This window comes from Amblyraja radiata, chromosome 6 (assembly GCF_010909765.2).
Source record: "Amblyraja radiata isolate CabotCenter1 chromosome 6, sAmbRad1.1.pri, whole genome shotgun sequence".
In the NCBI taxonomy this organism is placed as follows: Eukaryota; Metazoa; Chordata; class Chondrichthyes; order Rajiformes; family Rajidae; genus Amblyraja; species Amblyraja radiata.
Genome location: NC_045961.1, coordinates 40,671,169 through 40,685,981, shown reverse-complemented (window position 1 = coordinate 40,685,981; position 14,813 = coordinate 40,671,169). Strand labels below are relative to the sequence as shown.

The window sequence follows — 14,813 nt, the reverse complement described above, 5'->3', positions numbered from 1 at the left end:
GAAACACCGACGTGCAAAGGAGACCTACAACAGTGCATGATCTCTCTCGCGTTATGGCAGGTGATTGTCGCTGGGAAACTGAAGGGAGCGACAATCTGCTGCTGCCTGCCCGCTGAGTTAAAGAGTTCCCACGGTAGACTCACGATACACTAAGGTAAACGCACAGGCCACTACGTTCTTACAACGAGTTAAAATGTTTCAATTCTTAACCACAAGAGTAAAATTGACTCGTGGAAAATTTTAAACATGTTTGATTTTTTGCAAGAGTTGACAAGTACCACGAGTTCCGTACGTTAATCGTACGTTATTACCACGTGTTTTAACTCGGGGTACCTCTTGTGTTAACTTGCAACGTGAGACTCAGCTATTAGTGCATTGTAGAAGTATGATTTCAATGTTTTTTGTATGAAGTATTTTTAAGAGGTAACTTTTTAAGGGGTATCTTTAGCCACACAAAGGGTGATGGGTGTATGGAACAAGCTGCCAGAGGAGGTAGTTGAGGCAGGGACCATCCCAACATTTAAAAGTTAGACTGATACATGGATAGGACAGGTTTGGAGGTATGGACCAAAAGCAGGTAGCGTAGCTGGGACATGTTGGCGGGTGTGATGTGGGCAAGTTGGGCCGAAGGGCCTGTTTTCACACTGTATCACTCTATGACTACATTATACCTCCACCATGCATGAATGCTTCAAAATCACGTGATCGAGTTTTATTGCCATATACTCAAGCATAGAAACATAGAAAATAGGTGCAGGAATAGGCCATCGGCCCTTCGAGCCAGCACTGCCATTCAATATGATCATGGCTATTCATCTAAAATCAGTACCTCTTTCCTTTTTTTCCCCCATATCCCTTGATGTCATTAGCCACAAGAACTAAATGTAACTCTCTCTTGAAAACATCCATTGAATTGGCCTGCACTGCCTTCTGTGGCCTCATCTCAGTCCTAACTGCCCCCCCCCCCCCCTTTATTCTTAAACTGTGACCCCTGGTTCTGAACTCCCCCAACATCGGGAACATTTTTCCTGCAGTTACAGTAAGTGAAAATATAGCAGGGAAGCAGGATGCTTTCTCCAACCACCCCTTTGAAGTCCACTATCTTCCACCGTTTCTACCCAGTGCTTGGTACTTACTTCCAGCAGCCACTGATTGTCCTCCTGGATGCACTGAGCCGCAGCCTGATCCATGCCGGTCACCTGGGCGAATTTGGCACAGAGACTCTCATGGCAGTGGCGCAACGCTTCCGACGCCTTGCACTGAGGCTGCTCCATTGCCGGAGCTGCAGTGAGCAACTCGCCAGTCCAGCAAGCACTCGCCAGCCCCGCTCCCCGTTCGCATCTGTCCCTGCCGCTGCTTCTGCTTCCAACACCCACGGCCCATGCAGTTGATATGAGTTTTGAAATTTTCATTGATCACAGAATTTCTCACAACAGAAATTTGTGATGAGCGTGAGAATTTGGCGAAATGCGTGATTCTCATGCTCAATGCATGGGAGTTGGCAGCCCTGCCTCTATCTCCCCCTCTCTCTCTCCCCCTCTCTCTCCCTCCCACCACACTCTCATCCCTCTCTCTTCCCCCTCTCTCTCTCCCCCCTCTTCTGCTCTCTCTCCTCTCAACCCCCCTCTCTCTCTCCCCTTATCTCTTCCCTCCCCCCCTCTTTCTCCTCTCTCTCCATCTCTGTCTCTCCTCTCACTCCCTCTCTCTCCCCTGTCTCCCCCTCTCACTCTCTCCTCTTCCCTTTCTCTTCTCTCTCCCCCTCTCTATCCCCCCCTCTCTTCCCCTCTCTCTCCCCCCTCTCTTCCCCCTCTCTTCCTCTCTTCCTCTCTCCCTCCCACCTCACTCTCCCCCCTCTCCTCTCTCTCCCTCCCCTCTCTTTCCAGTAACTCTCTCTCCCCTCTTTCCCCTAACTCTCTCTCCCCTCTCTTTCCCCTAACTCTCTCTCCCCTCTCTTTCCCCTAACTCTCTCACCCCCTCTCTCTCTCTCCCCTGTCTCATTCTCCTCTCTCTCTCTCCACCTCCCTTTGAGAGTCTGTCCCTTCGGCACAGAGACTCTTGAGGCAGCGGCGCAACGCCTCCGATGACTCTGGCGGCCCGGGACTCTCCATGGCCGGAGCTGCAGCGAGCGACTCGCCAGCCCCGCAAACACTCGACAGCCCCGGCTCCCCGCATCTGTCCCCGCCGCTGCTTCCATCCCTCCCTCAGCCCCGGCTCTCCAACATCCGCGGACTATGCAGTTTATCTGAGTTTTGACATTTTCGTTGATCACAGAATTTCTCACCACAGAGCGTGAGAAATTTCTGATCAGCGTGGGGCGTGAGAGTTTGCCTGAGGGCGTGATTCTCAAGCGTGAGAGTTGGCAGCCCTGACTGAATGGTGGAGTAGACTTGATGGGCCGAATGGCCCAATTCTACTCCTATTACTTATGAACTGATGAACTTTGGTTTGATTGTATTTCTGATTTGATTGGATAGCATACAATGCAAAGCTTTTCACTCTAGCTTGTTCACGTGACAATAATAAAAACTAAACCCAAACATACAGACAAAGATAAATTGCTAAGCTTCAAGAAGACAGAGAGGGATATGGATAGGTAGAGTGCTTAAAATGTTTAAAGACCTCTTCATGCATTATAATAGTTCTGTTCTTTAAAGAAGGTTGAAACTGAGCATCCGTAGCTAACACTCACTGCAGTTTACTTTAGTCAGATTCTGTTGTCTGTTGTCAAAGTACAAATGGCAATCATAAAACAATAAAATAAGGTTGAAAGGGTAACAGGACATTTGTCTATCTGTAATGGGGTGACATTTAGCTGTGTTTACTGTTCTGTGTTTTCTGAAGGTGAATGGTCTGTGTGTTTTAAAACCATTTGGGAAGAAGGAGAATTCCGAAGGTGCTTGTTATGGAAAACAGGATATCAAAAGTCTGTATATAAGGAGCAGATGACATTTTGTTCGTTGGATTGCTCCCAGTGATCTCTGTATTTGGCACTTTTGAATAAAGTCTTGATTTTCTTGCCAGATCTTTGTGTTATGTTTTAAAGTTTTCTTTAACAATACAGGGATTAAAAAAAAATGCTGACTTACTGCGGTCCCTCGCGAATCTGTGCCAGATTTCAGCTCCGTTGCATTGTCAGTCGGTGTTTTCTGCATCTGTCTGTCTGACAACTGGGTCTCAGCAGACTAATGAGCACAAGAGATAATTACCCCCATTAAATTAAACAGCGACAGCATAATTCATTTTTAATATTCAGACCGTGCATTTGGAGTGAAGACTGGGTTTCAAAATCCAACAGACACATTAAAAGGTAATGACGTTAAAATACTGTGCTTGGATTGGGTTGAATAAGGTAATCATTTCCAGTTTAAAGTCAACATTTCAAGAGTAAAAGTCTGTCGGTTCAAGTCAGCAGAACTGTTGCTAGTAAAACACACAGGCACTGGAGTAACTCAACGGGTCAGGCAGCACCGCTGGGGGGAGTGGATAGGTGATGTTTTGGATTGGGGCCCTTCTTCAAACTGTAGTAGGGGAAGAAAGCTGGAAGAGAGAGAGATGGGGATAGAACAAAGCCGGAAAGTGATAGATGAGAGGGTTTGTTTTCAGGTGAGACAAAGGCCAGAGATGAAGAGACAAATGTGTGCCTCTTCTATTATATCACTGACAAATGGCAGAGGCCCAATTAAGTTGCTAAATAAGCAACAACAGGACCAAAAAAAAACAGGCGTCAAAGCGAGAAAATCCCTGGGGACCCCTTATTTGTCATAGCGACCCTGTTCATAGACGGAGAAGAGGAGGAACGCGACCTAGAATGGGCTTGGTCAGGCAGATACGAGGATCGAACCGGCGGTGGTTAGGTATAGTAGCGGGAACTGTAATTGTGTTTTGTCAAAATAAAGATTAGTTGCGCAAGTGCTTGACTCAGTAATTTTTGACTGAAACAAAAGGGGGGCTTAGAACGAGCTATTTACAACTTCACACTGCTATCAGTGAGGCAGCCAACATCACTCTCCATCAGCAAGTCCAGGTTTACGCCCAGCATTTCATTGCAGCGCTCCTCACCACCGGACAAACAAGGTACGTCACGCAGGCCCGACTGGGATGCTATGAGGTCACCCTCTTGACTAATCCCTACCTTACCTTCCACAATTGCAGAACTATCAACCTATCCGCCTTCCTCACTTCTCCACCTGATCATCAGGTGGGGCCACAGCATGATTGCCTTCAGCGGAACCAACTGTTGACCATCACACGCGAGGACTTGCTGGACGTCCCCCTCCCAGAGGCCGATGCCACATGGTTCGTGGATGGCTCATCTCTTTTCTCGGACAACAGACAACGACGGATAATCCGGATATACCATCGTCCAAGATACGACCCTAGTCATTGAGGCTACCGCTTTCCTGTCTCCCCTCTCTGCACAACAGGCAGGACTCTTCGACCTCACCCGAGCATGCATCCGCGGCAAGGCCCACCAGTTGAATATCTGCACCGATTCCCAATACGCTTTTGGCGTTGCCCGTGATTTCGGGGCGCTGTGGCAGCATCGCGGGTTCCTCACCTCCACCGGCACCCCCATTAAGAATGTTGTTTTCATCCACAACTTGCTGCAGGCCCATGCCCTTCCCGTCCACCTGGCAATAATTAAATGCAGCACCCATACTGGAGCCTCCGATCTGTTCTCCCAGCGAAATGCCTTTGCCGACACCACAGCAAAGGCCGCCGCACAAACGTACCACCTTACGATCCCCGTAGGGCCACAGATCCATGTGAATAGAATGGCCTAGCCACATATGGGAGAGGTTAGGGCTATGCAGAGAGCCACCTCTGCTGCACAACATGATTTATGGAAACGAAAGGGATGTGCCATAGATTCCCGCACCGATTTCTGGCTCGCCCCTGAAGAACAAACAGTGTGGCCGGTGACCACGTCCTCGTCCGAAATTTGGATCGGAAGAAGTTAGGACCATGGTGGAAAGGTGCTCCTAACTACCCCCACTGCAGGTAAGGGCCTGTCACACTTGCCGATTTTTTCTGCGACTGCCGGCATCATTGATGGACGTATCAGGTCACCGAAGAAGTCGCGGCGTGATGCAACGTGATGCGGCGTGACGACGTATCGACGAGCGGTGTTTCCTCAAGTGTTGCAACATTTTTTTTGAAATGTTCAAAATCTTTCGGTGACCCTGATAAGTCAGTCAATAACGCTGGCAGTCACCACAAAAATCAGCAAGTATGACAGGCCCTTTATGGTCGAAAATCATCCTCGTTGGATACACTTGACGGACGGCAAGCGAATCGGTCAACCAACAACAAGTGAACTCGCAGCTGAAAGAAAAACAGACTCCCTTATCTGATTAGAATGTTGGGTTTGTGCCCATATCTCTCCGCATGCTGAAAAAGGTATCCTTTTGCGAGCCCAAGGACGGGTTCCTACCAAATTATAATCCGACACGTATGCCTCCATTTTTACAACTAATTAATGAGAGAAAATATTAAAATCCTTTCTTTCTACAGTATAAATGTTGAGCACAAGGATCAACAAGGATGGAATGTGAAGGAGGATGGGGGTTTCAGTGTTAATGTGAATGTGACAGATTGCATGTTGCGTGTGATGAGCCTGTTTTACTTACTTAGAATTGCAAGCTAATTAATAACAGGAGGTTTTGCAGAACTGCAAAGGGTGTCATGACTAAAAAGGGAAGAGGCCCGATACCAAGTAGAATTGCAGAGAAAAACCAAGTCTGTTCTAGACAATAAGAATCGGTGCAGAAATGTGCTGATTGTGTGATTAGCTGGACCCGTGACTACTCATGTGTAAATATACTGCCCGTGTGCAGAATAATTGAGTGGGACCGCGAGGGACAATGAGTGTGCAACCATGTTCGGGGTTGCTCTCCCACTCCCAGTGCGTAATTAAGAGGAGTTGTTATTTACTTAAACCAACTAATGTATTTTGTTGTCTGACAGAGCGGATAGAACTTTAACAGCTGAGGAGAGAAGAAGAGAGAAATGTAAAGCCAGAGGGTGGGATATAGATGCAAGGGGACAGTGGGACAGTGGGAGATTTGAAAGAGGGGCGTGTTAGTGGAAGATATAAGTGCACAGCAGGAAGAGAGAGGGCGGTGCCATAGGAAAGAATAAGCGGGTACGGCAATATTACTTAAAATTATAGAATCCAATGATGGTTCCCTCCGCAAGTGCTGCCTGACCTGTTGAGTTACTCCAGCTCACTGTGTGTTTGGCTCAAGATTCCAGCAGCTGCACTTCCTTGTGTCTCCATGTTGCTAGCAAAAGCCAATTAGGTCAATTGATGGCATGCAGAATGTTTCAGTTCCAAGAATCCAGGCACTTTTCTCTCACTTTTGACAGTTGTCGATCAAGATATGGCAAACACGTGTTTTGTCGACTAATTGTAGGAAGAGTAGAAGATAGTAGCAGCCTTCACTTGGTTTTGTCTGTTAGATTAAGGATATGCCTACAGACCTGGAAAATAATACTAAGGCAAAAGAGACTAATGCAGTTAAATGAATTCCCCAATCAGTAATAAGTAATTACTTATTAATTAGCAGTACAATCAGTAATTTTCCCTGTCAGTTTGCTCCAGGGCCTGGCCAAGATGGCCATTCACGAGTTCATGCAGCGGACATTGAGGGTTCTGCCTGGGCCGACTGCCTGCCCCTCTTCCAGCTCAATGTCCGTGCCCACATGTCCCTGGAGAGGGAACACGCAATGTCCATGGGGACTCTGGAGGCCTTCCTTGAACACCGGTCACCGCGGGGTGTGTAATGGATAAGGATAATAATGTTGCAATTTAATGATTGATTGATTGATTTATGTTTGCAGACTGAAGGGCAGTTTTAATCTTTCCAGTATTTTGTAAATGAGTTGTTTGGAATAAAATCTTGTTAAAAAAAAAAAAACTACCAACCTCTCCCACAATACGTCATTGCACTCTCTCGGTAACTTCACTGGCTTCTCCTTTGCAGCAGAACATAAAACTGTTGAGCAACTCAATGACAAAAGGAGTTTGTGTGACAGTACAGGAAATTCAGTACCAAATCAGCCTAGCTCTTTGCCCTCTGTGTTTCACAACTCCTCCATTCTTTTGTCTGAGTTCTCATGCACTAACTGATCCCAATCACTCTTTAGACTTTAGAGATATAGCGTGGCAATAGGCCATTTGGCAAACAGATCCATGCTGACTGGCAATAGCCCAGTACACCAGCACTATCCTGCACACGAAGGACAATTTACATTGTTTTTATCGAAGCCAATTAACCTACAAACCTGCACATCTTTGGAGTGTGGAAGGAAACCCCATACAGACAGCACCCATAGTCAGGATCAAACCAGAGTCTTTGGCGCAGCAAGGCAGCAACTCTACCGCTGCACCACTGTGTCTCCCCGCTAACAAGATACCTTGTTTATCCCCATATTCACCCCAATTTCACCCCATCAGAGACATCCCCTCCCAGTTGGTATTTTTCATTCTATGGAAAGTACCTTCAGGAGTATTGGAGGGAGTGGAAGGCACTGTTTTAAATGCCGGTCTATATTTTGCAGCTGCTAGGGTAAGCTCAAAGGCAACAAGTAACATCTGAGACACAAGAGACTAGTGTGCTAGTGTGAATTGTATACGAGTGACGATTCTGGAGTGTGACTCACTGTCCCCAATGCTGTTCCAATGTCAATGTATTCTTTGTAGTGCTTCAGGAGGACCTTAAGGCCAATGTAAATATGTGCAAATCTGCACAAATAGACCAGATAAGGATGAATCAGTGCTGAAATGAATGATATACAGCAGTTCAGCAAGCACCAAAGGGAGAGAGAAATCAAGCTGTAGACACAAGGACCTGCAGCAAGGAATATTGAGCGGTGCTGGAATAAGTGCTAGAGTAAAAAGTGCTGGAGTAACTCAGTGGGTTAGGCAGTATCTCTGGAGAAAAAGGACCGGTGATGTTTCGGGTTGGAGCCCTTCTTCAGACTGCGGCACTTCGTGATTATCTTCAGTATATACCAGCATCTGCAGTTCCTTTCTACACAAGTGCTGGAGTAACTCAGCTGGTCAGGCAGCATCGGTGGAGGGAATGAATAAGCAACATTTTGGCTCAGGATCCTTCTTCAGACTAATTGTAGTAGTCGGGGGGAGAAAGCTAGAAAAGAGGTGGGGATGGGACAAGGCCTGGCAAACGATATGTGGAAACAGGTGAGGAAGCTTTGATTGGTAGATGGGTGGAGTAAGTGACAAGGGATAGAGATGGAAAGGAGACAAGAGGGTGGCAGATAAGGAGAGAAGAGCGGGTGAAATATAAAGCTAGAGGGAGGGATATAGGTTAAAGGGGACAATGAGGAGGGGGGTAGGGAGGGAAAGAGGGCTGGGATTGTGGTTGTAATGGATACACATCAGATTAGGGGGCATGGGAAAGAGAGATGAGAAGGGGGATGCTACTTACAATTGGAGAATTCAATGTTCATACCATTGGATTGTAATCTACCCATGTGGAATATGAGATGCTGTTTCCTCCAGTCTGCTCTGGCAATGGAGGAGGTCCAGGATAGAAACATCAGTACAGTAATGGGTCAGAGAGTTAAAATTATTAGCAACTGGAAGTTCCAGCTGACCTTGACAGACTGAGCGCAGATGTTCAGCGAAATGGTCACATAGTCTACGCTTGGTCTCGCCGAAGTAAAGAAGCTTACATCAGGATCAACGAATACAGTATCAAGTTGATCATGACGGAGCAATACCATAATCCTGGGCCGACCATGTATGTCTCTGGATGCATACAGTGTGGATGCTTTGATAGTGCTTCGGGTAGGGAGTGGATCTTAATGAGTGGTCCTGCTCGAGCAGAATTAGGAGAAGGGCATGTCTTAGGAACAGGACCGTCAAACTGATGATAATGATTCCATGTCACTGGGATGGAAGTTGTTTGGCAAAATGGCAGAAGGGAAAGTTCACGCCAGCAAGTGCTCCATCAGATAACACATTAGCAGCGTTAAGAAATAAACAAAGTTTGAAGAAGGGTCTCGACCCGAAACATCACCCATTCCTTCTCTCCAGAGATGCTGCCTGTCCCGCTGAGTTACTCCAACATTTTGTGTCTAGCTTCAACCAAAAGCTTTGGCTGCTGTCCAAGAAAACAAGTCAAGGTGTGCCCAGAACAGATTTAATATGCAAGGCCTTATTAGAATCGAAGATAGACGCAAAAAGCTGGAGTAACTCAGCGGGGCAAACATCAAATCTGGAGAAAAGGAACGGGTGACATTTCAGGTCTAGACCCTTCGTCAGACTGACACCTGAAAAAGGGTCTTGACCCAAAACATCTTTTTCTCCAGAGATGCTGTCTGTTTCTGTCTATCTTTGGTTTAAACCAGTATCTCCAGTTCCTCCCTACACTTATCGGAATAGAAACGACACAACATTTCCAGTAAAATGAAAACATAGGACCTTAAAATCAAATGATGGATGGAAGAAGGAGCAGAAAATCCAACGACTATCTCACAAATCCTCCATTTCAGCACCGATTCATCTTTATCTTGTTCATTTTGTACAGATCTAGTTTAGTTTATTCAGTAAAGTCCAAAAGTAGATAGTCCGAGGGTCTCCAATGACGTAGATAGTCACTCAGGACTGCTCTCTAGTTGTTGGTAGGATTGTCCGATAAGATCTATATGAATCTATATTGGTTTTGAACTCCCCTTAAAGGATAATGAGGAATACTCAGCACCACATTTAAACAGCGTTGTGGAATGCAGTTTAAATGCCAACACTTTCCTTGCAGCTCCTTAGGGGGAGCTAAAAGTCAACACAGATTTGCACAGAACTGTACACAATACTCTTAAGTGCTGACTAACTAATGTTTTGCACCTTTGCAACACATCCTATCCATTATGCACAATTCCTCAGCTTATAAGGGAAAGCATAACGAAATACCTTAATCACAATCCAATCCATCTTTGTCATTACTTTCAAGGGATCTATGAACATGTACTGCAAGGTTGCTCTGGACACCACAACTCCTAAGTTCCTCCCTATTTACTCAGTATCCCTGCCCTGAATTTGATCTCCCAAAATGCATTATGTACTTTAGTTTAGTTTAGAGATACAGCGTGGAATCCTGCCGTTCGGCACACCGAATCCGTGCCAACCAACGATCACCCGTTCACACTAGTTCTATCCTACACACTAGGGACAATTTACCGAATCCAATTAACACACAAACCTGCACGCCTTTGGAATGTGAGAGGAAACCGGAACGCCCGGAGAAAATCCACGCATCACAGGAGGAATGTGCAAAATCTGTAGAGGCAGCATCCATAGTCAGGATCGAACCCGGGTCGCTGGCACTGTTAGGCAGCAGCTCTACTACTACACCAATCTTACTTGTCTGTACTAAAATGCATCTGTCACCGCATCTTTCCAGCTGATCTATGTCTCAGTGTATTCCTAGATAGTCTTCTACACTATACTTCTACAATTGGTGGTGCAGCGGTAGAGCTGGTGCTTCCAGCGTCGGAGGCCCGGGCTCGATCCTGACTACGGGTGCTGTCTGTATGGCATTTGTATGGTCTCCCAGTGACCACGTGGGTAAACCCTGGCGATTTACTTGCTCTATGCTCCCCTCATACTTCCTCCTTCCTGATACAGATAAACTCCAGAATATCAATATAGTCCACCCCCCCTCTCCAACCTCCGTTTCTCCCCAGTCAATACCTTGAGAAATGTTTATATAGGAACTCCCTCATATCCTGTGGCTCTACAAATAGATTACTTTCCTTAACTATTCTTGTTCTTTCTTCAACTACTGTCTTGGTTCTAATATACTTTTAAAAGATTTTGATACTCTTACCCAAGAGTGGGGGAATCATAGGTTTATGGTGAGAGAGGCAATTTTTAATGGGAACCTGGGGGGCTACGTTTTCACTCAGTGGGCATATGGAATCCAGATGAGCTTTTGAGCCAGGTACTATAACACCATTTAAAAGGCACTTTTCATAGATTGGGACGTTTTAGACGGATATGGCACAAACGCGGGAAAATGGGACACCCTTGGATATGGGACCTGAGTCGGCATGGACGCTTTGGGCTGAATGGCATGTTTCGGTGCTGTCGGACTCAACACCGCCAACAAACCTCGAGACGCTTCCCTTTTCACTTATTCTTACGTACACGCTCTGAACACGCCTTTGTGTAGGTATGTTACAATACTTACCTTCAGCGGTGCTGTAATTCTGCCATTGGCCGTGTGCGCGATTTTGGCACCTTTGAGGGGGGGCGGGGTTAAAACACGTTTCTTACCTTGTCCTGGATTATATTTGGTTGGAGTGCAAGCTTTTGCTGACGAATCGTTCCGACGGGCGTTCTGTGTATTTTTTTTTTTTTTTTTTTAAATCGGCCGACTAGTTCAGCGCTGGAGTCATTTTAAAATCAGCTTCTAAAGCCGTCAACGGGGACGGATTTCAGGTAAACGAAAGCCGTTTATTTTATGTATAAAAGTGGTCCTTAATATGCCTTTAGTTCACATTTTAAGTTGCAAAACTGTGATTTAGTCCCCATACGAACCAGCAGTGTTATTCATGCCGATATGGGGACTAAATCACCGCAAACCGCAACGTTCCAAATGGTCGCATTCCAGAAAAACCCACTCGCAAGTTGATTTAAATGGCCATTAATTTACAGGTATTAAATATTAAATTCCTTCCATTTGGCCTATAAATCCATGACAATGAGATTTAAAAATTATGTTATATTGTGAATTCTTGTGTGAATGTTATTTGGACACTTAGGCTATTTAAAATTGTTAATCTATTCTTAAGAAATTGATAGATGTTTAGATCTAGTAATTGAATTTTGTAATTAGCTACAATTAGGTAACTAACTAATTATATGCTTTAATTTCAAGTCATCTAAGTAAGATTGTTTCTTATTTGTTTCAGAATGCTTCAATCTATAATAACTGAAAATTTCTTTCAGTTCTCTTAATTTTTAAGAAAGTTATGACCATTTGACTGTCCTCGATCACAGCTTATGTGTTAAGTCAATGGAAAAGCAATAGGGAACAAGATGCTAATTTCCGAGTATGAAAATGGCCATAACTTTTTTAATACTGAAGATATGAAAGTGAATTAGGTGTCAAATTAAACTTCTTTTTATGTTTTATCTGATGGGATAAATTACAGACTTGATTTTTAAAACCTCAAAATTTTGTAACATTGCTACTTTGTGGTTTTTAAATGCCTTCCTCTTATCCCAATCTCTTTTCCCCCTTCTCTCACCAACTTTAACTTTATCTTAATTTTTCTAATGAGACATGGGTCGGTGTCTAAACAAGTCAGAACTCATTCATCGCCAACTCTGTGGAATTTCCGTTAACCTAATGTTAACCTAATGTTAGGTTTCCGTTCAGATGTCCTAAATGGTACAGGGGCATAAAGCGACCTGTCTGAAGAAGGGTCTCGACCCAGGGATGTGTCGGAAGGAACTGCAGATGCTGATTTACATCGAAGATAGACACGAGATGCTGGAGTAACTCAACGGGACATGCAGCATCTCTGGATAAAGGAAATGGGTGACTTCGGGTCGAGACCCTTCTTCACTGCCTGACCCGCTGAGTTACTCCAGCACATTTGTATATTCACAATTTTCTCTCCCCCCCCCCCCTTTCTCCCCCTCCTCTTTCTCTCTTCCACCTTCTCTCTCTCCCCCCTTCTCTTTCTCTCCCCCTCTCTAGCCAGCCCCCACCCACCCTCCCTCTCCTCTCCTCTCCTCCCCTCTCCCTTCACCTGTGTATTGTTGTCGGACCCGCAGGTCACAGCGTGGAGCCAGTAGTTGGTGCAGGACGTTAGGTAGAAAAAGATCAGCGCCGCTCCCGCGAAGAACCGCGCAGTGATCAACATCAGTCGCTGCCGCTTCATGGCGAGGGTGGGTGAGCTGCGTTGCGTTGCGGATAAACCAAGGTCCCCACCGGCTTCACACACTCAAGTCAGGGACAAATTCCCCAAGCGTGTGCGTCCAAGAAGTAAAGTCTGTGACCCTGCGGACAAAATTCCTCTGCACCTCCTAGGAAGAGAGAGATCCGAGTGGCAATAGGGGCGCTGGTAGCGGAAAAGAGTGGGTGTGTGATGTTTGGGAATGTGATACTAACCAGCCGATTGGATATGTACACGGGGCACTCCCATTTCCATAATGCTCTTTAATTTCCCAGGAACTTCGATGTGGTCGAGGGCTGGAAGCAATTCAGCGGGTCAGGGCAGAACTGATCGGACAGATCTTCAGAGATTTAGTAGTAGTTTAAACACGTGTGGGTTTAAACTAAATAGTGGGGGGGGGGAGGGATTGACAAATTGGGAGTATAAAGATGGAGTTGAAGGGGAAGTGGCTACAGGAAAAATTACAAAAGATTCTCGAATTAATGGGAAGGAAAGCTCGAGAAGGGACAACAGAGTAAGGTCAGGGCCAATTGTGAACGGTGCGAGGGGAGAAGTGAATACAGAGGTCAAAGTTCTGTATATGAATGTGCGAAGTATAGACAATTAAGTGGACGAGTTTGAGGCTCAATTAGAAATTGGCAAGTATGATGTTGTGGGAATTACAGAGACTTGGCTGCAAGAGGGCCAGTGCTGGGAACTGAATATTCAAGGGTATACCTCCTATCGAAAAGACAGACAGGTGGGCAGAGGGGGTGGGGTTGCCCTGTTGGTGAGGAATGAAATTCAGTCCCTTGCGAGGGGTGACATTGAAACAGGAGATGTGGAGTCATTACGGATAGAACTAAGGAATTGTAAGGGTAAAAAGACCCTAATGGGACTAATCTACAGGCCCCCAAACAGTAGCCTGTACATAGTGCGCAAGTTGAATCAGGAGTTAAAATTGGCATGTACCAAAGTAATGCTGTGGTTGTTATGGGAGATTTCAACATGCAAGTAGACTGGGCAAATCAGGTTGGTACTGGACCCCAAGAAATGGACTTTGTAGAGTGCCTTTGTGATGGATTCTTAGAACAGCTTGTATCGGAGCCTACCAGGGAGAAGGCAATTCTGGATTTAGGGTTATGTAATGAACCGGATTTGATAAAGGACCTCGAGGTTAATGAGCCATTAGGAGGTAGTGACAATAACATGGTCAGGTTTATCTACAATTGGAGAAGGAGAAGGGTAGATCGGAGGTGTCAGTGTTACAGTTGAATAAAGGGGACTATGGGGCCATGAGGGAGGAGCTGGCCAAAGTTGACTGGAAAGATATACTAGCAGGGATGACAGTGGAACAAAAATGGCAGGTATTTCTAGGAATAATACAGAAGGTGCTGGATCAGTTCATTCCTAGGAGGAAGAAAGATTCCAAGGGGGGAAAGGGGCGACCGTGGCTGACAAGGGACGTCAGGGACGGTATAAAAATTAAAGCGAAGAAGTACAATGTAGCAAAGATGAGCGGGAAGCAAGAGGATTGGGTAATGTTTAAAGAAAAACCATTGAGACAATATGGGGAGAAAATATGAGGTTCTAAGGTAAGCTAGCCAAGAATATAAAGCAGGATAGTAAAAGCTTCTTTAGGTATGTGAAGAGGAAAAAATAGTTAAGACCAAAGTTGGACCCTTGAAGACCGAAAAAGGTGAATTTATTATGGGGAACAAGGAAATGGCAAATAAGTTAAACAGGTACTTTGGATCCATCTTCACAAAGGAGGACACAAACAATCCTCCTGATATAGTAGTGGTCAGACGATCTGGGGTGACGGAGGAACTGAAGGAAATCCACATTAGGCAGGAAATGGTGTTGGATAGACTGATGGGACTGAAGGCTGATAAATCCCC

The 14,813-nt window shown here is 45.5% G+C and overlaps 1 protein-coding gene across 1 annotated transcript in view; it reads right to left on the bottom strand.

Annotated features, from left to right (window-relative positions):
• Positions 1-13,232, bottom strand: part of LOC116974285 (transmembrane protein 182-like) — a 38,111-nt gene extending 24,879 nt beyond the window's left edge. Inside the window, exons 1-2 of the mRNA XM_033022603.1 lie at positions 12,787-13,232; positions 3,087-3,182 (exon numbers count right to left, since the gene is read on the bottom strand). Of these exons, the coding sequence (XP_032878494.1) occupies positions 3,087-3,182; positions 12,787-12,918 (228 nt within the window). The 5' untranslated portion in view covers positions 12,919-13,232. The remainder of the gene's footprint in view (positions 1-3,086; positions 3,183-12,786) is intronic.
• Between the last annotated feature and the right edge of the window lie 1,581 nt (positions 13,233-14,813).